Source organism: Jatropha curcas, chromosome 9 (assembly GCF_041381405.1).
Source record: "Jatropha curcas cultivar XTBG-Jc1 chromosome 9, XTBG_Jcur_1.0, whole genome shotgun sequence".
Classification (NCBI taxonomy): domain Eukaryota; kingdom Viridiplantae; phylum Streptophyta; class Magnoliopsida; order Malpighiales; family Euphorbiaceae; genus Jatropha; species Jatropha curcas.
In genome coordinates this window covers 10,864,032-10,889,362 of record NC_143159.1, presented here as the reverse complement: position 1 = coordinate 10,889,362, position 25,331 = coordinate 10,864,032, and the positions used below count along the sequence as shown (strand labels likewise).

Here is a 25,331-nt window from a genome sequence, read left to right as displayed (position 1 = left end):
GGGGGGGGGGGAGATGTTACTACTGAATGTTTGAAATGTTTAAGTGGTGATTCTCTATTACCTGGTTTTAATAGAACTAACATAATTTTGATCCCAAAGAAAGCAAGTCCCGAACATGTTGCTAACTTAAGACCAATCTCGCTCAGTAACGTTGTTGATCATATTGTATGCAAGACTTTGGCGAATCGTTCGAAATTGGTGCTGCCACAGATAATTTCGAAGATGCAAAGTGCTTTCATCTCTCAACATTTAATAACAGATAACATAATCATTGCTTACGAGTTATTTCATACTCTTAAAAGGAAAAACCAAGGTCGTACTGGGATTATGGCTTTAAAAACAGACATGAGCAAGGCCTATGACCATATTGAATGGGAGTATTTGAGGCTAATCATGTTGAAGATGGGTTTTATAGAGGAATGGGTGTCAAAGCTTATGAGAGTGGTCACTACAATTTCATACTATTTTGTAAGGGGTAGTGAGGAATTTGGTCCTTTAATTCCTAGCCGAGGTTTAAGGCAAGGGGATCCACTCTCCTCGTATCTATTTATCATTTATATGGAAGGGCATTCTGCTATCCTATCTACATTTGAAGCGCAGGATAGAATTCATGAAGTAGCGAGAGGTGCAATTCCTGTTTCTCATCTTTGCTTTACTAACGACGCTTTATTTTTTTCCAAGGCCAAGGAGTATGAAGTTTCTCAACTGAAAAATTTTTTGTCCCTTTATGAAGCAGCTTCTAGGCAATGTATTAATTTTTCTAAATCAGTAGTTTGTTTCACTCCAAATACTGATAGTGCAACAAGGGCTCAAATTTGTCAATCCTTAGGCGTTCAGGAGGTGGTAAATCATGGCAACTGTTTGGGAATTCCATCTGTTATTGGCAAAGAGAAAAGATGGATTTTTCAGTTTATTATTGAGAAGGCAGTTAAGCGACTATAGGGATGGAAAGCCAAACTTTTATCCAAAGCTGAAAAGGACATTTTATTATGCACTGTGGCTCAGGCTATGCCGAATTACTTAATGTCCCTATTCCTTCTTCCAGTCGATATCTGTAAGGACGTTGAATGTCTTATGAATGGTTTCTTTTAGCATAACGAATCCTTAGATAATAATGGCATTCGATGGTTTCGGTGGCGTCGTCTGACTATCCCAAAAAGGGAAGGCGGTTTGGGGTACAGGGATCTTAGATAGTTTAACTTAGCTCTATTGGCAAAATAAGGGCGGAGAATTCTAAAGTATCCCGATTCTTTAGCTGCAAAAATTTTGAAGCAAGGTACTTCCCTGATTCTAGCCTCTTTAACACTGAAGTCAAACACAATCCCAGTCAAATATGGCATAGCATCTATGCTTCACAATATATTTTATGTCAAGGTTGTAGAAAATGGGTAGGCGATGGTACTTCTATTGATATATGGAACGACCCATGGCTTCATGATGAATTTGATCCTTATATTCAGACTGAACTAATGGAGGACCAAGTTTTATCAAGGGTTTTTGACCTTATTAATAATCAGAAATGGAATGAAGAATTGATCAGATCCTATTTCAGTCAAAGGGATTCTGATTTAATACTAAAAATTCCATTGTTTGCTAGAGTAGTTTGTGATAATTGGTTTGGTTCTCAAACAGGAAAGGGGAGTATTTAGTTAAAGAGGGTTATAGGATGGCTATGCAGATGGATAATGTGGAGTTTGAGGTAGTAGGATTTCCGTGGCAGAAGTTATGGCAGGTATAGGTTCCTGGAAAAGTAAAACTTCTTATTTGGAGTGTGATGTGTGATGCTCTCCCTTGCAAGACAAATCTCAAACGGAGACATTTGGAGATTGATGAGATTTGTCTGGTATGTGGTTTTGACAATGAAACTGCACTTCATATTTTGTATGACTGTCCTTGTGCAAAGTCGTGTCGGTTGCTGTCAACTGTGAGATGGAAGATAATCAGTTCTTTTCATGATTGTCTTACTCGGATTCTGACTGATATGCATTCCAGTAGTCATGAAGAATTTTTTATGTTGATTTGGAGCTTATGGTCTCACAAAAATGAGGTCTTGTGGCAGAGACATTTTCAAAATCCTAATTACGTGTTAAGTCATGCACATGCCGTGCTTTATGAATGGAAGGCAACAAGGAATAATGACTCTATGATTTCCAAATGGGTTATTCAGCATCAACAGGATAAAAGGAGTTGGAAGGCCCCCATGCCAGGTTTATATATATGCACTATTGACGTGGCAATCTTACCCAATGAAGCGTATGGCATCAGTATGATTATAAGAGATTGTCATGGTCATTCTTGAGCAGAGAAATTGTTTTCTCCACCTGGTTTGCATGACCCATAGATTGGAGAAGCTTTGTGCTTTCAAGAAGCACTGAGTTGGTTGAAGTCACAGCCTTTCTTTCCTATTTGTATGGAGACAGATTGTGAAGTGGTAGTAAAAGCCTTGAGAACTTCATATGAATTTTCTTCTTATTTTGCTTTGATCATTAATGATTGTAAGGCTCGATTGAACGAGCTGCAGTTAGTTTCTTATGATGTTGTTAGAAAGTCAGCGAATCAAGTTACTCATACGATTGCTAGGTTGGCTAGTTCTATGTCTGGTTTAGATTGGGGGGGGGGGGGTATGCCCTCCTTCATTTTTGTATGATGCTTTATTATTTGATATCAATAATATGAGCTGAGCTCATCATTTTATTCAAAAAAAAAAAAGAAACGCCTAATCATATATATAAGAGCAGGGGTGTGTAAAACCACTGATTAAACTGAGCTGACCTTCGATAAGCTATTCAAAGAAGGTTTGATTTGTTGGGTTAGTCAATTTGAACCGAATTTATTTTTTGGTTCGAGTCTGTTTCATAAAAATTCATTGCTTGGACTAAAACCAAATTGACATTGCAAAACCCTATAAAAATTGTACGAACCGAATTGGTTCGATTTGATTTAAGTCAGTTCAGATGCCAATATTGGTTCGATATGGTCCATTGTCCATAAACTTCATTTTTTTTACCTTGATTCAATTTGATTTGAACCGAGCCTACCATTTGCTCACTCCTATATAAGTGGTACACAATTAAAATTATTCGATTTTAGAATACCATTAATTGAAAGAGTTTGAACAAATTTTTTCAACTAGGTCTAAGCATAATAAGCCAAAACAAATATTTTTTTGATTTGATTTGTTTTTCTTGGTGCAAAAATTTTAGGTATAAAACTAAAAGAAATCTAAAAATTCTAAACATTAATTTAATTTAATCCAAATATAAATTTAAAATTGAAAAATCTAACTAATCCACTTCTATTTGATTTTCTTCATATAAAAATTGAAATTATTTAGCGTGTACTATTTTATTTCGATTTCAAACAAGCTAATAGAATATTCGTCTGTACAAATAATAATAATAATAATAATAACCACTACATTACTAACTTAATTAGTAATTTGAAATTGATATTTGACAAATTTTATTGTTACTAAAGCTCTGATTTTCTTTAGGTAAAATAAATCTATATATATAGACATATCTTAAAATGATCTTATTACTTTGTGACATGAAAGATATTTAATCCATTGAAAAATCTAAACATAGGTAGTGATGATAGCAACTTAATAATAATGGAATCTTAAGAATCCTATGAAAATTTGCATTTGGATTATAGGATATTACCATATGCATATTATAATGTTAATGTGTAGCTACCTACCTAGTTTTCTGTCAAAGCATAAAAGACACGCGTACATATAGCATGGCCTACACCAGTGTTTGGTATTTTATTTTTTAGTTTTTGATCTCTTAATTAATTTGATTTAAGATGTTTCCTAAATACTTGTGGTCCAAAATTATAATTGAAATGTTAAAATTTAAGATTTTAATTATTATTTTTTTTATAAAGATACTTCAGGTATCTTTATTCATTGGATTAAACCTAATCCTACTCGCTCCACGTCAGACCCATAAGGTGGAAGCGCTCTCAATGGAAATTATCTCTGTTCACAGTGATGAAGCACTCAACCTCTTACTTAAGTAACCTGAGTCCTTTCACTCAAACAAACCTCCGTAATATTTTAATTATTTCTTATAAGCCTAAAACATATAATTGTTATTAATCGATAATCAGATAATAACTAATTAAATGTATTAATTTGAATTATAACAAATGAAGAAATTATTTTTTAAAGTGATAAAATTAGGATGAGTTCCTAAAGCTAGTAGGGAGGAGGATGAACAAAAATGAGAAATTACATATTTGGAATAGATAGGCATAAAATTGAAAATAGAAAAAGTTGGCAAGTAAAGTAATCATTTGGCACTTTAGCGACATACAGAGAAGCCTGAATTAAGCCTCTCAACACGGATATAGGTCTCAACACTTTTTTATTATTTTGGGTTTCTTTCAACATAAGCAATTATCTATCTATAGTTTCTTTTCTCTTCTCTTTCTCCTGTGTAAGCAATCTACCAAATCCACTATATAGAATATCCTTACCATTTCTAACTGCTCTTTCACTATACTTTTATTTTTGTAGGCCATGAGTTTGAATTATAGATTTAATGATAGTTTAAATTTAATTTAATTGATTGGAATTTAAATATTGGAAGCTCATAATTAATTAATGAGCAGTTCTAAATGGCACAACCTGTGCCAGGCTCAACTAGAATCTATGGTTTTACAGCTTCCACTAGGAGGCTTGGAGCTTTTAGTAATTCAAACTTTTCATTAAGTAAAAGGTTAATAACACTTGGGTTGCCATCTTTACCGTTGGATCTAAAACGCCCCTGAAAGGGGGCATTATAGACATTTTATATACCAAGATTCTAATTGAGCTTGGCGCATGCTGTGCCAAAAGTCTTTATTGTTATATATATATATATATATAATATGAGTTTAATTTTATGCTAAAAATTATAAGTAAATATTCTAATATCTTATTTTGTCATTTTAAATTTAATAATCAATAAAATAACAGTTTTTACTGAACACTCTTCCTTTCGATTGCTACTTAAACAGCTAATAACTAAACAGCTAATAACTAAATGCTGAATCCAAAAACGTAAAATTTTAAATGAATTCACAGAAGATTTACAATGTTAGCGTGGACAGAAATTCACTTCTCTGTATCAAAATAGAAATGGATATCAAGGTGTATCAATTCCTTAAAAATTCATGGAGCCCCCAACCCTATTTATTTAGGGTGTGTCAATTTCTTCACTTACAACCGTAGAAGAAAAACCATATTTCTTCGTAGCTGAAAAAAGCATCAAGAAGACAAACGCATAGGCTAGGTTTGCTTAAGACCTACACTTTCATGCTATAACAAAATTACTAACTTTTGATTTATTTTTTCTTTTTCCCATTCTTGGCAGAGCCAACAAAAGGTAAAATATTAAAAAATAACATATTAATTGTTAGTAATATTTTCTTCCTTCATTTTCTCAACAACCAAACGAATTTATCATCCAGAAGTACACATTACAGTCATGTAATGACCTTTGATTAAAATAAGGATTAATGTTCGAAGAATTTCACTGGGAATGGCTATAATTATGTTGACCCACAGATTCATTTTAAACCAAAACCAAATTGAAATCGAACCGGTCAAAATCAACACTAAGCTACATTCAATCATTTTCGATTCCAAACTGTAACCAAAACCGTACTTTTACAATTTGATTCCAATTTTTCAGTTTTAAAAATTGAAACCCAGGGTTTTAGTTTAAAACCGATAATTTCGATTTAAAACCACGAATGATATATTTTTAAATAAACTCTCAAAATATTGCTCTTTTTATTAAATTATAATATTTTAAAATAAATATCAACACTTTTTATTAAACTATTTTCGTCCTTTTCAATTATTATTATTCATTCAAATCTACAAAAATAGAAAAAAAATAAAAAATTTTAAAAAGATTATCTAATTTCACTTTCAAATCAAAACAGCACAAAAACCAACAGTTTCCAAACTATCTTAAACACCACCTAAGAATGCTTCGGTTGTAATTCCTCCATTTTTGTAACAAGAACCAATTGTTTTGAAATACTAACCTACATTTCAAGAACCGTGGTCATGCCTAACAAGATGTAACTTTTTACAATTTATAGATCCGAAATTGATTTTCAAAAAGTTTCAGATTTAAATTTTCCCAAAATCAAATTTCGGCACATAAAAATCACATTTGCAAGAATCTATTATCTTTTTAGTCCAAAAAAAAAAAATTCTTTTTAACTTTTGACTCAACATATGCTATTAGCAATAGCAATGCTAAACACACACCAATCATAATTGAAGGGGAAAATTGCAGTAAATTAAACTGAAGAGAAAATTCAGTTGTGCCAGTTCCATGTACATGAGAAGTTATACCTTAAAAGATGGCAAGAGGAAAAATAAATATAAATACTACTTTAAAACTCTGGTCAGCGACAGACACCAGAACGAAAAACAAGTCGCATGCATGTCAAAGAATTGAATTTATCAAATTGTGTAGAAGATTTTATGCATAATACTGCACATTGTGTAGAACATCTGGACAGAACTCGCATCCAGCCTGTGATTACCAATCATATGCAATTGTGAATTTTCCAAATGGATAATGCAATAGTTGCACAGTGAAAAAGGGCCCTAAAGATCTTTCCTTTTTCTCTTGGTAGGGCCAATTTTGGTTTTGACGGAGAGAGGAACGAGGGATGAGTTTCCCTCCTCCAAATTATGATACAACAGCTTAGCATTAGATCAGTAAATTCCCTTAATCTCTTTCAAATTTGAACCATTTCCAATTTGCATACATAATTTCTTCACTATCAAAAGGTAAGGCATTACTTAGAGTGGATCCGGACTTACGAGTGGCTAAAACAACAGGTAGCATTTGCCTATACTTCTTTGCCATCTCTTCTGCCTCGGCGAATACTTTCTGTACATAATCACACAGAACTTATTCAACAGCACTTGAACTTAAATAAATATGAGACACCAAATAGGAGAGGAAAATAAACCAGAAAAAACAATTGCACCTCTTTGTTTGATATAAATAGGCCAGGCTCACTTTCGAGGTCTGCAATACTGCATGCCAGAATAAAAAATTATCAGTTGCAGCCTTTCAGGTACCTATCTGGCATCAGACGAATTTATAGGTAACAATATTTTCATATATTATCCAATCTCAAAGAAGTTTCATCAAGTAAAAGTCCATCTGGTTCCTCTCTACTTTTCCTCCCAAAAGAAAGCATAAAAAAAAACATCACTGCAACTCTTTTTCTTTGGGCATGCATACAAGCACTTGTGCAGTCAATTAATCCTAACATTGTTGATGAACAGAAAGACAAAAATAAAATAAGCCAATGCAAAAGGTAGGCTAGTAAGAATGCAAGTTATGTAGTTGGAAATTTAATAGCAGGCATGATCATAGTAATTTGGGATTTCAGATGGGCTCATTTAACAAATTGGATCCCTGGCACTACTGAAATATATAGTTTCACTAATTTTGGTTGGGAACTAAAACCCATCACCATCATATAGGAAAACAGAGGAAATAAATTATATCAACTGGAGAATCTAGTGACTAGGTAAATGGTACAACTTAAAAGAAAAATTTTTTCTTGGCAGTTCAAATCTCTAAAATTACTCTTTGATGTTCTAGTTCCACAAGTAAACACTCATTATGATACAAACAGAAACAACCTTCATCACCTCATTAGCTAGGAATATTGTTTTTGCATAGATGGTTGAAAGAAATTTCTTACTAGGATGAATGAGCAAATTTATTTCCAGAGGCATTACAAAATTATACATAGCCAATTCAGTCTATGATATAATGATATTAGACAAATTATATAGAATCAATTTCATGTTCTTTTCTTAGCCTTTTTACATATACAAACACTTAAAAAGGATAAATATAGATTCTTGTATATGTTGATATCTCCTAAGAATCCAAAAAAATTGTTGGACTGGATTGTAAATAAACTTGAGGCATCAAATGAAAACAAGAGTAATTGAGCCTTCAATTACCTCAGTGCAATTTTATCAGGGAACATTGACTTCACAACGAGGACTTTAACCTTCTCGTCAATTTCAAGTACATCACTGACGGCAGTAACTCGGGTTCGAGTGATGTTTGATATATGCAGCAACCCACTGAAATGCATCAACAAAGTTTAGGAAACTTTTGTACCAATGGGCCAGATACAGAAGAACAGAGAAGTGAGACATTAAGTCAACTTATAGTTGATATTCAGAGAATGAAAATCCTTTGCTTATCTTACATCTTATATATAATATTATGAACAAAAGAAGAAAGGAATAAATATATTTAAACAACCACAAAAGCTTGAAATTTTCTACAAGTATTTTGGAAAAAAAAAAAATCAAATATATGAATGCTCAAAAGGAGCATATAAAAAACACTATGTTGCCAATTGCTTAACTAACAAGTAGATCGAGCCTTTACAGATCTTATTCTCAGCATAATGGATGATAATAAGATCAACATAGCACAAAAGTTATGTCATGTATCCTCCCTGTATCAGTATCATTTTTGTGCCTGTAATCTCTACTCCCTCTATCAATCATATCTTGAAGAAATTTCAAGAAAAATAACATTTGTACAAGAGCATTCCAACAAAGAAAAAATGATTCCAAGTCCACCCCAATCCATATTCGTTCAGTATCATTTTTGTCCCATCTCCTACATCAACACCATCCTTCTCCATTTATTTGTTGCACAATATTTTGGAAAGAATTTGCAGAACACATATAGACAAGTGCTCATCCCACAAATCAAGAAAGTAGTATGAGTAGAATCAGCACAGAATAAGACAATTTTGCCAACAAAAGTATATTCTACACCCACCTCCGGTTAGTGTCACCAATTCTTACTTGAGCTCCATAGGGAAAAATTTTCTTAACAGTTCCTTCATGAAGTGTTCCCTCCCGAAGGTTTAACATTTCCTGCAATCGTCTACAGAGTTAGCAAACCTTTTATGCCAAAAAAAAAAAAAAAAAGGGAAACAGGAATGAGCAAAAACTGAATGAATGTCCAAGCCAACAAAAGGAGAAAATATAAAACACAATGCCACATGGAAACTAACCCAAGCTTCTCTTTCACTCAGTATTAGATCATTGTTAGTCTCATTTATTCGAGTGATCAGTACATACATTCGGCGGCCCACCTACAACATTAAGAAACAGAGAACTTTTAGAGGAAAATGAGGGGGAGAAGAAGCAGCAACATTGAATCCTCAAGAACATAAAGCACATAGCAGGCAAAACAAAAATCATAAAATACAAAATCTTTAAACTGTAGGTTAGGAGTATAGTCAACATGTCAGGGCCTAGGCTTTAGTCACTTAGTTGACCATTTTGCTTGAGCGTGCAATCCATTCAGGGGTGCTGAATCACTTCACCAAGTTCTAAGTAGAAAATCCATAAAGGGGTGCTTTTACAGCAACTATTATGAGTTGAATATGAGCAATTCAGTTTAAATGAAAAACTCAAAATATCCTGACCTCTTTACTTTTACATGTGTATCCGAATTTTCAAGAATCAAGATATGAAACTTTAAGAAATACAGCATAGTTATAGAAAATACAAAAAAATAACAGCATTTGCTTCTAGACATCAACATTAAAAAAATGCTGATATTGCATTGACATGACAATAAGTTTTAGATCACAGAAAAATTATATACTTTTTATTATCTTTACACAATAAAATCTCTTATTATTACATTTGTATATCCTTTTCTGTTACGCTTTTTTTTTGCAGCTTCACATTTGTTTCTAATTCTTGATAAAGAAAAAAAAAAACAAAACTTAATGAGGGGAACTCCTTAATCAAAGTGAAATTTAATTCAGGGAACAAGAGTAATCCTTATTCAAAGAGTAATAAGGGGAACAGTAATCCAGGTACAGGGGTTGGCTTATAGAAAAAGAAGCAGAATAAAATAACATCTCAAGATCAAAAATCGTAATTAATTTTTGGAAAGAGAAGTATTTAGCACAATGTTTTTCTGTTTATACGCCACCATAACAATCCAATATTATTTTCCGATTTCTGTCCACATGTTCAGACACAAAGTTCGGCATATATTAACAAAATATGGGGTTCTACATCAATTATTAACAAAAGGAGGATAAATGTAATATGATAGACATGTGCAAGGAATACAAATGAATATTCTACCAAGAAAATGTGGTTTTTCTTAAAGAGAAAAATGCTAGAGGGTAGACAAAGGGAATGACGATCAAGGTGATGAGAGAAGACAATGATTGAAAATAATAGATTAGAGGCATTTTGCCTGATGATTCAGTTTATAGTGTTTTCTATTTCATTTTGTTGCAACTACAGTCAGTATGGTGCACCATTGCCTTACATTGGATAATTTACTTCCCTATGTGCCTTGACCAACAACAAGCAAACACATGGCTTCAAATATCCTGGCAAAATGATTCTGAGAAGGAAGTCTTAGAAAGACCTTCCACAGTGACATATATGCTACAAATAAATTGAAAACTAATTAGGCCTTCACCGAAAGATTGCAATGATGAAACAAAAGAAGATTATCCCATAAGTGATTTCTTATTTATTTTAAAGAATGAAATAAGTGCAATTCTAGCAGAAAAAGATTTTGCATTTGACAGATTTTAAGGTTATGCAAGCCTGAGTTTTTATAATTCATACATGATGGGCATGAGATTTTGTAATTCATACATGATGGCAACAACTATCAGATGATAAAATGCATTATACTAGATAACAAAATATTTACTGAGCTGAAAATAATATTCTTTTCAGAATCACAATTTACATTTTCTTTCAGCTCCTTGAAATTTTTCACTCTGTTCATTAACTCAGCCTTTGGTAGGAAAGCCCGCAATCCCTGCAAAATTCAACTCTAAAAACTGATACCATTGACATGTGATGGCCAAACACACAAAACTCAGTCACATTAAAAAAAAAAACACAAACCTCAATTCTTGTAAGCAGGCCACCAGTATTCCACTCCGTAATTTTGACCTCAATTGGCTCATTCAGTTCTTTTATCTGACTACCAAAGTAAAATGTCAAAAGGAATCTCAATATTCAATGTCAATTTTGAAACTCTAATTCCAAAAATGTTGATAGCTAAAACGTTGAAAGGAAATGTATGCATAGCATATGACATAAATGATAGCATATTCCCATAAAAGAGATTTGAAGGACAAAAGAAAAAGAATTTATCCACAAACTCATATCTCTGAGCAAAAGTAACAAAACCCAAAAAGTGCAAAAGAAATAAGCAAGAAAAGAACCTGCCTCAGTCGATGCCAAGCTATCCGCCGGAATAAACGTCTAGTTGAAAGTAATGGCCGGCCACTCAGGGTCCTCCCGAGAACCTCTGCAAACAGTATGGTTCCAGTCTCCACAACAGGTCTTCCTGGCCCTGTTCCCCCACTCACTGTAGCCTCATCCTTAACAATTCCCATTTTTCCTTGAACCATAAACCCCTCCGCATCCTTCTTTACATCACATAATAAATATTCCATTTCTCTGTCATACAGAGGCAACACCTCTTTGGTCAACATTGTACCCAACAAATCTGCCCCAACATTCACATCAAGCTTGTTCTCATTACCCGAAACCACAACACCTACAACAAAATCACCAGGTTTTGGTTCATAGTAGTCCACATTAACTTTCTTACCTTCCTTATCTTCATTATTCACATTATTCTTCCCGTCTAGTACACCCAAGCCATCTTCCTCTTCTTTTTTTACTTCTAACGAATTTCTAGGCTTAAAGAACTTCAAAAAAGGGGCCAAGGCCTCATCCTTTTCAGATCCCTTAGATTCTTTATCAATTTCTACACCTAACCCATTATCTATAACTACTGGAGATGGCTTATTTAGCAATTCAAGTTCTTCGTTCTCTTGAATTCTATCATTTTGTAGCTTCTCCGTGAACTGGATACTTGATTCTTTATCAATTTCTACACCTAACCCACTATCAACTACTGGAGATGGCTTATTTAGCAATTCAAGTTCTTCATTCCCTTGAATTCTATCATTTTGTAGCTTCTCAGTCAACTGGGTATTTGAAAAATCATTAAAGTTGTCATTTTGAGAGCAAAATGAGACATGGGTACTTCTCCTAAGTGAAAAATTCTTAGAAAACGACGGTTTTTTGAGTGAGCCAATAGTAGGGAAAAAATGAAAACTCGAAGATTTTAGGAGTTTGTTATTGCACGTAAAAAGGAGAGATGGAGACTTACAAGGTTGAAGAAGGATTAGCATTTCTGGTTATACTTTGCAGAGTGCACCTCATGAGCTAACTCTCCCTTTATTTCAATCTGGTGGTTAGATTTTTCCTGCACGCAGAGCTGTTTTATCGTGTTGCCTCGTTTTAGTTTCTTCTGCCAGTTCTTCTTTTCTATCCATAGACATGCTCAGCCTCATTTTCTACATTGGACTCCATAGACATGCGTAGCCTAATTTTCTAGTCTCTGTCCACCTAGCTTCGCGGGCCCAACCATCTTGGGTTTGGATTACCTAATGGGTCTTCGAAGCTATGCAAATAATAGTCCTTCCACCTGTAAAATCTCACTCGAGCACCATTCGAATTAAACTCATTTAGATTAGAACAATACGGAAAAACAACCAATTTAATCGGATTTGCATTTCAAGAAAAAAGTCACCAACTTAGATTTAATTATTAGGGAAAAACTTAAAGAAAAATTTCAATTTAACTCAAAAAATTTTACCAATGCAAAAATGCACTAAAATTCGAACTAACGAGAATTTGGGGAATAGATTTTTTGTATAAAAATAATAAATTATTTGACTTAAAATTAAAACGAGATTTATTGAAAAAAATTTTTATGAATAATTTATATAATGCATGAACATATAAATAATGCATGAGCACATAAAAAAAAAACATTATAGACACAAATCAATAATAAATAAAGCAAAATTAAATTAAATTAGGGAGTATTGTCTCTAATTTCTTGATAAGGATTCTAACATAATCGCACATCTCTAGATAAAAATAAAAATAAAACCAATTAATCCAAATAAATAAAGTCGGGAATATCAATTATGACTCATTGATGGAGATTCTATGTTACATCACACATTTTCCAACAACGATAAATAATAATAATCAAACAAAATAATGAAAAGAAGATGGAAAAGGAGAATGGGTTTTAGTTGATTTGGTTAAATTCCTAAATTTGTCTATATATCTGGTAGATCCATAGTCAGATCGGGATCAGAATCATGTAGTTCTATCGGTTAATTTTAACATTTATTTATCATGTTTCCACAAGGTAGATTTGTAGAATAGAAGAAGAGAGATATAGAGTGCATTCAAGAAATAATACCTTAGTCTTAGGGATCTTGGAGAGTTTGGATATTGCTTGAACGATACAGTTGGATCTCAATTCCATCTTGATTTGCTAGAACAGGCCAAATTAATTTTAAAAAAATTTGGGAGGAGGAAATTAATTAATTTAATGAAAATTAATTAATTTAAAAACTAAAAATTAATTTAAGAAAAAGTTAATTAGGAAAAGGGAGGCTTAGAATCCAAAAAGATTCCAAAGAGAGAAAGAAGAGAAATTTTCAAGTATTAACACAACCATAAAATCAAAATGTGGAAACATGGTCAAAAACATGGATCCAATCTACTAAATGGGATCAAAACACTTATTTGGTTAAGTTCATAGAAAGGTTTTGTAGAGTCGCTATCATTATTTGGTAAACTTAAGAAAATTTTGATTTTGAGAGTAAATATCTCATATCTATTTATTTTAATAGATTTTGGGGATATGCTTTTAGATTTATTTATTTTGATAGAATTTGAGTTTTGATTAATCTTTTTTTGAGGTTATTGTCGTCACTTTCACAATGGTTTTGTCTGTACTAACTTGTTATTTTGAAGATTATCAAATTAGGCTTGTTAAAAGTCCCTAAAGCTAAATAGAGGTTGTAAATCACTATCAAATGGATCGTGCTTATCTCTGATAGTACAAGTTTATAGTTATGTCAACTCGATTAAATCTCTCAAATGAAACTAAAGTTTTTTATTCTTTATTAAGTGGTTTATATTTAAGCTCCTTATGCAAAATATGGGGACTGGGTTCATATTTATATTCTCTTTTCTTTTAATGAAATTCCTACTTTAAAAAAATAAAAAATAAAAATACTTTGTTATATATAGAGATTATAACTGATTTAAGTTTGTAATATAATTCTCCATCTCTTTTCTTTTATGTTTTTATGGATAGAGCATCAATTTGAAATTGTTTTATTTTCCACTTAATTTTCGCTAAAAAAAATTAATTTTTAACCTTTTTGACTAATAAAAAATATAGTTTACATAAGAATAAAATATTATTATTACACTATTAAAAATTATTTAATCTTTTGTTTAACTGATTTAAAAATATTAAAATTATTTTTATCTTAAATATAGTTTATTATTATTAAAATCTATAAAATAAAATTTCATTTTTCTTAAACAAAAATTGAGTTTAGTTTAAACAAGCTGTGAAACTTTTTTTTTTTTTTTTTGGTAAAAAAGAGAGTTAAACAATACTAGCTAGAAACAATACGAAGAGTAGCAACACCATAAACATCATGACTGAGCAAAGACAATAAATCAGAAAAGGGTGTTCAAGAACTTGAATTCTATAAGCTAAAGAAGAAATACCATTTGACAAACAATCAAAACACATATTTGCTTTTCTATAAATGTGATTAATATTTGAGATAAAATCAAATTGGAAAAATTGCTTAATGCGAAAAAATAATGATCTCAAAGCAGTTGGGGGGTTCAAGAACACCTTCTATGAGCTGAACAGCTTCAAAATTATCACACTCAATTATGATATTAGTAAGATTTATAGTATAAGCGGAATGAATACCAATAAACAATATATTTTTCTTCTTTTTCTTTTTTATTAAGGACATTTACCTTTATATTAAAATTAGCTTTTGGATGCTAAAAATAACGGTGGACATTAGCCTAAAAATTAGGCCTAGGTAAGAAGCTCAGAATTATAGGAGTTAAGAGAAATAATTAAAGCACATGCCAAGAAGGTCACTTGAGCCTAAAAACACACACTTATAAATATTGTATATACTTAGGGTATTATAGATATATTATTTAGGTGGCATAATATTACAACAATAAAAATGTTTTACTCAAGTTGAGCCTGGCACAATAAAAATCTCGTGGTGTTCAATTCAAGCAATACCCCTTCTTGCATTAGGGCGAAAAATGGTGCAATATAGGAGGAAAAACTGCAATGATTTCTTGTGTTGAATAATGTGAACGAAGATTTTACACTTTTTGCACATTAAAATATTGCAGCACACGTGGCATGCAGAGCAAGGTGCTTGAAAAGATTAGATGCTGAATGGATAGGTGGATTGCATGCACCCATCTTTAAATCCTAGGTTGAACTAATGATGAAGGGCCAATTTACTGGGCTAAGAAGTTAAAGGCCAGTTAATTTGGGTTATTGCTGGGCTATTTTTAACATGGACTTGAAGAGAATATAGAGGAAGAAAGCATATCTAATAGTTGGCAATGAATATTTATGGGGCCTTGGGTTTATGGCCCATATCATAGCCAATAAACAGAAAAGATTTTCAATTTCGCACCATTATCAATAAAATCCACCCTTAAATACATAGACCTTGGTGACTATTAAATAGATCCATCCTTATTTTAGAAGCCAATGCATCGCATGCCCTGATGGATTATATGGTTGATTAAAGCAGCAAAGGAGGTTTGATAATAATGCAAGAAGCGGAAGGCCATGCATCTTATGAAAATTGTTTGACTGAAGGAGCTGCTCACGACAATCATAGGACGTTGATGCAGGAACTGTTTGGCAACGATAGTAATAGTTATGAGAACGTATCCATTAATAGTGAAAATCCGGACGATATTAGGAATGACATAATTGAAGACACAAAAAATGTATTGGATTCCCAGACGATGTATGACGAAAACATTGAAAATGTTTTGAACTCAGTCTTGCTGGAGGAATGCGACGGTGGTGACAATGGTTTGATAACCGATAATATTGATGAAGGGTCGAAGGAGGCAATGGTTCTCCTCACACAGGATAGGCTCTACGAATTTTAGCAGTGGCATGGCAAATGCAAAGGTTTTGGCATTGCTAAGGGATAAAGGGTGTCGGAGGGATATATAGGTATTACGTTATTGCTTGCTACAAAGGTAGAAAATTGAAGGCAGAGAGGTTTAGTAAGAGGGTGGACTGTCCTGCGAGGGTATATGCCTCTGTAAACAAATATGACCTATGGGAGGTGAAGAAAATCGTAAGGGGCCATAACCATGATATGGATCCTTCCACGTTTAGGATGATGCCGTCCCATAGGCAGAATCACCCAATATGAAGAGAGTTTTGGAAGCAAACGATATATGCAGAATCTGGCTGTGCAAGAGCATAAAATTTCTCACAGTTCAAGCCGGTGGTCCAGAGAACATGCCTTGCCTTGTGAAAGATTGCATAAACTACATTAAGGCTACTAGGAGGCTAAGGCTAGAACAAAAAGATGCTGAAGCAATTGATAGGGTCTTTCTAAAGATGCAAAGAAATATTCTAATTTTTTCCATTTAATGAGAATGGATGGAGATGGTAGACTATCAAATGTTATTTGGATTCATACATGCGGAAGAGCTACTCATGAAGAGTTTCATGATGTTGTGTGTTTTGATACCGCCTACTTGGTGAACGGATATAGGATGTCATTTAAAACCTGGCTCGGGATTAATCATCACAGGCACTCCATTCTTTTTGGTTGTGCCCTACTGCCACATAAAAATTGATCAAGTTTCAAATGGTTGTTTGAAACTTGAATTTTGCAATGGGAGGTAATCATCTGACATGCATTATGACTGACTAATGCGAGAGCATCAGGCGTGCAATAAAGGAATTCATGTCGAAGACCATTCACAAGTAAAAGTATTAGATGTTTAATAAGTTATCATCCATATATGGAAGCAGTCATTAATTTTCATTTTGGCGCTGTTATGTATCATAAAATGATTCTGATGAACAATATAATAGGTACTATTTGTGGCATATACTTTATAAAGTGCTCGAGAAGTTCAGGTTCATTTCAAATCACATAGAGTCGCGCAAAGAGTTTTAGGCGTAATATACGGTAGCTTAACAATTCAAAATGTTCGACACTAACTAGGTGAGGTTTGTGAAGAAATATTGGTTGTAGAGGAATGAATGGTTGATGAAGTTGTATTTTGAAAGAGACAAATGGTTATAATATACCTTAGTGGATGGTTATGGGAAGGCATGCTTTCGACATAATGAAGCGAGAGCATGCACTCTTACTTCGATGGCTACGTGAACTCTTGCAGTACACTGAAGTAGTTCGTCAAACAGTACGAGATAGTAATTCGAGAAAAAGCGAAGAAGGAGTTCCAGAAGGAGCATAAGTGTCACGCCTGACTCCAACTACCAGAAGAATTGTCCGCTTTTGATCAAGCCAATTCCATCCCATACTGGATTAGCAAGACCAAAGCGGACAATTTCTCTGGTGATTGAATTCGGGCGTGACAATTGGTATCAGAGTTGGACCCCCTCTAGTAGGTCTATAGTTTGAGGACGAACCAAGCGGAAGCTGGTGGGCCTGTGACATCTCGACCCCACAAACCGATCCTAAGAGGGCGGGTAAAGCAAAGCTCTTGGCTAGCTTCTAGGATGGCAGGCTAGCTATGGGCAGTGGAATGTGGGACATAAAAATGAATCAAATCATGTATCGAAAAGGGAAAAACTAATCATCAGAGGCACCTTTTAGTGGAATGGCTTGGAGAGTTGTAAGAACTCTAGGGTTAAGTGTGCTCATTTAATGGAAATCCTAGGATGGGTGACCTCTTTGGAAGTTTCCCATTTCACCTGCCCGACAAAATCGTGGGGGTCTTGCCAATCTAGTATTGGATGGAGCTGGCATGATCCAAACCGAATAATTCCTCTGGTGGTTGGAGTCAGGCGTGACAATAAGTCAGATACAATGTTATTATTCAAAAATGTAACTTTCTCTTTGTCAAACAGTTATAGAAAGCTTTCACGAATGAGATGTTCAAGAAAGTCGAAGATGAGATTGAGCGCACTCTTTACCGCACTATGATTCCCCATGCCGAGGGAGAAGAAGGACTAAATGAGGACCAACCCAGAGTGACAATTATCAACATTAAGGGAAGATTTATAGTGAATGATTGGTACGTGACTCAATTGGTTTATGAAGTTAAGTACACCGAGTAGTGGCAGTACCTAAAATGTAACTGCAAGAAGTTTGAAATGAAGGAATCACTATGTTGCCACATATTCCATGTTTTGATTGAGAAAGATATTAGGCTTGTTAATGAATACTTGTTTAGAAGGAAGCGGAAGGACGTTCCCAGGAGCCACACAAAGATATTTTTTGAAGGGGAAAACCACGCATGAATCAATATAGGTCTCACAAAGAAATGAATATGCGAGGACGTGTAACACCCACTGGCCAATCCCGAAGAACCAGACGGCGGATGCCACAATCGGTGCCGGAGCACCGTCTTATGTCACTTATTAAAGTTAGATCACAAATTAGAAGTGGTTAAATTTTCATAAGGAGGCAAGTAATTAACATTTTGTTTTGTTTTTTTTTTTTTTTGTTAACGAAAATAATATTTAAGGAAATTCCTACGAAAATTTCGCAAGAGTTTCCCCTAAAAATTAACTTGCCACACAAAGAAAATATACACACTTCCAATTTTCTCCAAACCCCAAAACCCCAATTCAACATAACATACCACAAGCACTTCTAAATATCCATCAACATACGCATCATAGTCTAAACACATTCCTTTCAAGGAATATATAATCATCATACACCAAAAATATAATAAGATGTTATTTCCTTCAATAATCATAACTCTTAATGCATTATAAACTTATTATATACAACCTCCATAATACAATCTTTATATACATGCCAAAAATCACCATTTACAAAATATCCTACCCAAAATGTGATCTCTACTATGATGCTTGTCCTCTGGTCTTGAAGAACACCCTCCGCTCCTAACCTGCGCGTGATAAAAATCAACGCGCTGAGTGAAAGACTCAGTGGTGCTAAATAACCAACAATTAAATTAAATAGAAAAGCCAAGTCAAATCTGAAATTACTCAACTATATAAATACCGAAATCGCATTCATTTAATTCAAATACTTTGAAAGCAATGAGAAGATTATAAATACAAATATGTCTTCATTCTTTTATAGCAACAATAAAATTTCATTTTTTGTTGAGGCTCGTACTCATGCAGAATGAACATAAGCAGATTTGATCGTGGCCTATATTAGCGCCACCCCCATCACATACTCGTGGCCTATGAAAGCACCACCGTGGCCTATGAAAGCACCACCGTGGCCTATGAAAGCACCACCCCATCACACAAATAAGCGCGTCCGCCTATTTATAAGGGCTGATAACCCTAGCATATGATCATAGCTTCACAATAAGAAAATCCATCTCATCATACCACGTCTCAATCATGCATAGTAAAGCCCAAATCAAAATCATTCTTTCACAAAAGCAATAATTCTTAGTCAAAACCTCTTCATTTAGTATTCATCAGTTCAAAATTTTTACTCAAAACACTATAGATGTATATATACTTAAGATAGTATAAAAGTACATAAATCAAGAACTTTTCAGCATTTTTATAAACTTGACCTTTGCAGGGTTTTTAACACATAAGTTGACTTATGGGTCTCCAAATTGAATGAAATCAGGTTCATTAGAAAGCTAAGAAAAAATTATACAAATTTTCAGAAGGGATCACAGCCCAGATCACACAGTAAGATAGCAAAAAAAAGCTCAGAACACAAACCAACAGATCAGACCTGATTCAGCAGAACCAAGTCCAATGTTTCTTGAATTACTACTTCACCAAACACTCAAATGAAACCAGTCCAGAACGAGAGAATTATCAAGACACAGGGAAACAACTTTTATGAAGAACTCAGAACCTAATCTTGTCAGTATAGTGGTCAAAATGGGCACTCAATTTAGTAATGCATGTGGCCCGACACAACAGAGTCAGTTTGGGTGTTTCAGCCATAAGTTGAGTTATGTATATCCAATTTGGACACAAGAGGATGGGTTGGAAAGATAAGAAGTAAAGCTATAACTTTTATGAAGAACATAAAACGTTATTTTGCCATTTGAGTGGTCAAAATGGACAATCATTTCGGATAGACAGGTAAGACATCATAACAGAACCAGTTTTGGTATTTAAATCATAAGTTGAGCTACAAGTATTGGAATTAGACATAAGAATATGTTTTGGAAAGCTGAGAAATAGAGCTACAACTTTCATGAAGAAGTCAGAAACAGATGGGAAGCATAAAGGGGTCGAAAATGAGTTTCAATCCCACGGTAGAACACATCTCACATTAAAATTCAGCAATTTCAACAAAACATACAAAGTTCCCAAAATATATTCAAAACCCTAACCATGTAAAAACAACTTAAACAAGTGAAATTATGATTGCACTAACCTTATTAACAAGCTTGAATAAGCTTGGAAAGCCTTACTCCTTGGCTTTCTTTTTCCCCTTTGAGGATGGTTCTCCAACCTCTTCAAAGCATGAAAAATCAACATTACAAGCAAAACTTGACAAAAGAAATAGTTGGAGCATGATTTAATGCATCAATAACATGTCTAAACCATGAATTCTACTTAACAATTCACAAAACTCAAAAACCACAACTTACTTGCTTCAATGGTAACTTCACTTCTCTTTGCTTTTAATCACCAAACTCAACTTCTACTTCTTAATTCTTAAGGATTAAGTACTAATCTATGGTTTAATTAGCTAGTTTGGTGGTAAATTTGGAGGTAAGAAAATGAAGAAAATGAAAGAAGAAGGAAGAAGATGGAAATGGCGTGGAGAAGAGAAGAGAAGAAAACAAAAAGTGTTGTGGTGTTACTTTAAGTGCCAAAGTCAAATTTGACTTCCAAATTTCATGTCAAATGTGTGGCTAAGATCAAGTCCTAAGTAATCTCATCCAATGGCTCTAAATATTCCTCAAATAAATCTCTTCTACTTCTTATTTAACTCCACCAATTAATTAAATGAACTCCACTAAAATAATTCCTCATTTATTTCTTAATATACCACACTAGAAATATTATGCATTTAATACATAAACTTTCCAAAAATATTAATTAAATATTTTCTACCCACCTAAATCATGCAAACATGCTCCAAAAATAGTAAATAAAATATTAACTATGCATAGTAATTTTTCCGGACTAAAATAATACCAAGTCCCGGACCGATGGTACTATTCACAGACCGGTAAATCACTATTACCGACACTAAAAGAAAATCAGTCTGTTACAGGACGATGCAGGGGTACACGTGGAGGTGGGAGGCATAGAAGAGGCAGGCGAGGAGGCGGCAATGAGGTACTGCATCACAAGTGAGACTCCCTACAAATTGGTTGCTGATGAGTTGCTGAATTTCATTTCATAGGAGACTTATTGAAATGTATCTATTTGCATTGTTGGTTTCTTTTGCAAGAGTCAACCATAGATAGGGAAATGGCTTATAGCGAAGTGCTAGGGGATGTTAATGAAGGCGATGGACTGATTTCTTAACTCTGGGAAGTAGTATAAATGGCATCCATGGCAGTGTGAATGGTGGTGCTATACATAGTGTTAGTTCTGCAGGCATTGATTGGGATTTGAATGAGGATTGTATTGGGTTGGACTAGTTCTGTTTTCTCATATTAGCATATATTAGGTTTGGAAGCATCACCACAGCAATCTGAATGGCGAATATTAGTTCTAACCACATAATAGAAAACTACTTATATAACCACTTAAATAGAAGCTTATTTACAACCTCTAACAGTATAATTGATTTAGCTAATCTACTAATCTCAATATGTGTATTATAAAACCTGTCCTACTCTAACTTAATGTTGACTAGATTTGCAGCAATCTGCGAAGGTGTAATCTATTGTCACATGCTGTAATACAATGGCTTCAAACCTGTAAAAATTTCTGTTTTGATAGCTGATACATCCTAAACTTGTAAAGGATTTATCTTTTTTAGTATGGGCTGCAATTTGCAGACATTTTCGTTAAGGCAATTATAGGATCATATTTTCTGAGTTATGAATACCAAAGGCGACATGGGTGCACTAATCTTCGAAAAAAAATCAAAGAAAGTGTGGATGCGATGAAAAAATGAATACAGTATATACGTTTATAATTTACATGCAGAAAAGCAACAAAATCATACATTTGACAAAATAGTGACCATAATTACACATTGACCTCTTCATAGCAAGGTAAAGGGCGTAAGAGAGAGATAATGAGCAAAATAAGGATAGTATAACATTGACCAAAAATATGCAATCAGTCTCTTATAATGTCCACATTTATGAAGAGGTAATGCTATTGACAAAAAAACATGAAATCTGTCCGTTATAATGTCCATATATATGAAGACTTATAATGATACAAATAATAGCATGATAAGTTATTCAAAATAGGTGCTGCTGGCCACAACGAGTAGACACATAAAGCACATTTGGCCCTGATTTGTTGAACTAGCAAACATCCCCCTACTTTAACCCATTGGTATCTATGAATTCATACCATCTATTCATAATGCCGACAACGTACCCATTTGCACCACCATTTCTCATACAAGCTGGAATGTTGTATCCAACCTGTGTTCCCTCCTCTTTGTCCCCTAATTTCTTAAGATATAAGACAATGGTCACCATTCCCAAACTTGTAATTGTTGCTTCTATTGACATGTACTACACATGGTTTGGGGAAAAAAAAAGCATTGATGATCAACATACAAATTATAAATAACCAACAAAATATTATGGAGCTAATGGATTAGTTATAGATCGTGGTATTACTAACCACTTTATAATGCTAATAAACTTTGTTTAAAGTGGATTGGAATCTCCAGGGTGCTGGCTTCACTCGAGAATCCTCTTGATTGCAGTCACATTTAAATGAATTAACAATGAATTAACAAATCCCAACACTTTAATTTTTACATAAATTAACAAATCTCTAAATAAACATTTTGTGAATTAGTTACTTGGATTACCATATTCTGCAACTTGCTTATATACAACAAAATTTGGATACGTCTCATATTGCACCTAATTCCTTTTAGCGATTGGATGAGTTTTACATTCTCGCAACAACAATGTATTTTTAGGGCATTTCATCAATTCAAAATTAATTAACTTTATGGTAGAAAGTAGAAATATGAAATATGGTAATGGGCTATTCATAAATTGATGCAACGATATTTTGAGTATCAATTTTTTCTAGGGAATTACTGGGTTGCTTTAGCTAGCAACGAGTTTCTTACTTATCATTACCTTGCATTAGATTTGATGTAAAGTGAGGGTTGTTGAGTTTGGATACTTTAGTTGTTGCTTGGCAGGGTTTGAATGGTGACATGAATATCAAATGGGAACTCATAGCGCATTTTTAAGATATAACCAACCCTGACCTTATTGTCTAGCAAGAATTCTACCATTCCTTCTCCTAAACATGCACCACCCAGTGCTTTGGTTATCTGTACCCCCCATGAGCTTCCTGTCGGTGTCTGTAACCTGTACACTGTCGATTCTATTAAAGTTGAGTGCTTAATCCAAATCAATAGAATCCACTTCCAATGAACAAAGGATTATGGTTATTGATGGTGATGAAAGGGGGGTTATTATAATGGCAGTTATGCATCTATAGCAACAAGATGGTAATAGATGAAAAATAACATTTTATCAGCAGGCCATTAAAACATAAATGGATATGTTAGCTTAGCGTCCAAATGTAAACTAAACATACCATGATGCCAGAGATGATTGTCTTACCGTAGACGTTTCTCATGATAGTATCCTCCATAGCCTTATTATGATAAATACGGTCGTCGATTGTTTAGAGATGTACGCTTTCAGCTGAGTTTGGGAAAATATTTATAGGGTTAAAGAGATGGAGAGAGTGGTTAAATGTGGAATGGGTTTTATAGAGGGGGAGAAGGACCCGTGGGAAGCAGAAGTAGTTGCGTAGCATTAAGGTCCTATCCTATTGACCAATGGGCGTGCGGGGTATTTTTTTTTTTTTTTTTGTCAGTTAATCATGTAATTATCGAGCTTAATACATAATTAGTCAACAAATGACTTAAATTTGACACTTAGCATCCAAATAACCTCGAACTGAATTTTTCTTTTACACAATAATTAATTCATCAAACGAATTTGAATATGTTATAGTAATTGTCTTCTATGACTTAAGTCACCATAAATTAACTACTATAAAATGCACGTTCATTGTATAGTAGTCCCGCTAATAATGTAATTTGATATACTACTCAAGTTTTGTTTATGACACTAAGTATAAAAGCCCATCAAATCTGTCGATTTTGTGTGTTTTACTGCCAAAGGAGACATGCCATGCAAATTATTCGAATTATATGTCAACATTGCGATTAGTTTTTTTTTTCCAAAAAAACCATTATCTCATATTGAATTTGAAAAATTACCATATTTACCCATTTCAGGATTAGTCTTCTATAACCTAATTTATGATACTTGCCTAACAAGATTGGTCATCTATGAACAAAGTTGCATATTAAGTACTTCAATATAAGAACTAAATTTTCATACAACCATAACCTAGTTACTGAATTTGAATATATTAGACGAATGGTAATATATAAATCATTTGACCATAACCTTCCATATGGACGCATAATTACGCCGTCATATATGATCAAATTTTAACTAATTCAACTAGAACCAAATTCGTATTAATGCATATAGACTGCAGTGACATGACATGGAATATAATGAAGTAACATGTTAGCCTTCAGTTCATTTTTTCCAGTATTGAAACCATGAAAACCAGTAATCACAATGCATTGATTTTGCAGACATTGTAACAATGACTTATATGTATAGAGTGGTTATGAAATGGATGTTAGTAATTAATCATTTATGACCATACTTCAATAATTACTTTTTTTAATAATACTTTCCACATAATGTCTATAATTTTATTATATTATAATGAGTTTCTATATATATTAGATCAGTCGACTTATTTACATATTTAGATATAACTATATGTACATTTAACCAAGCATATACAGAATGTGATGCTTTACTGACTATATGGTTTATCATAAGACTAGGTGATATTGAGGGTTATCAAATAGACCTAGAAATCCAATTGATGAGGTTAATATGAAGGCACGCCAACACATGATTGAAA

General features: G+C 33.6%; 2 protein-coding genes and 1 long non-coding RNA gene across 3 annotated transcripts; 1 reads left to right on the top strand and 2 right to left on the bottom strand.

The window, feature by feature from the left end:
- The first annotated feature begins 222 nt into the window (after window positions 1–222).
- LOC105645129 (uncharacterized) lies at window positions 223–942 on the top strand. The gene has a single exon (XM_012230648.1). The coding sequence runs from the start codon at window positions 223–225 to the stop codon at window positions 940–942; it is 720 nt and encodes a 239-aa protein (XP_012086038.1).
- A 5,341-nt stretch (window positions 943–6,283) lies between these two features.
- Window positions 6,284–12,437, bottom strand: PDE338 (Nucleic acid-binding proteins superfamily). The gene is made up of 8 exons (XM_089726395.1): window positions 11,287–12,437; window positions 10,964–11,038; window positions 10,803–10,874; window positions 9,085–9,165; window positions 8,847–8,944; window positions 8,006–8,131; window positions 7,009–7,057; window positions 6,284–6,908 (listed from the first exon to the last, which is right to left on the bottom strand). The coding sequence occupies exons 1-8, from the start codon at window positions 12,265–12,267 to the stop codon at window positions 6,744–6,746; spliced, it is 1,647 nt and encodes a 548-aa protein (XP_089582521.1). The 5' UTR covers window positions 12,268–12,437; the 3' UTR covers window positions 6,284–6,743.
- Window positions 12,438–18,964: 6,527 nt separating this feature from the next.
- On the bottom strand, window positions 18,965–21,067 carry LOC149493620 (uncharacterized). Its single transcript, XR_016322402.1, has 3 exons — window positions 20,789–21,067; window positions 20,572–20,651; window positions 18,965–19,093 (listed from the first exon to the last, which is right to left on the bottom strand). It is a non-coding gene; the product is annotated as an uncharacterized LOC149493620 (long non-coding RNA).
- Window positions 21,068–25,331: the final 4,264 nt, after the last annotated feature.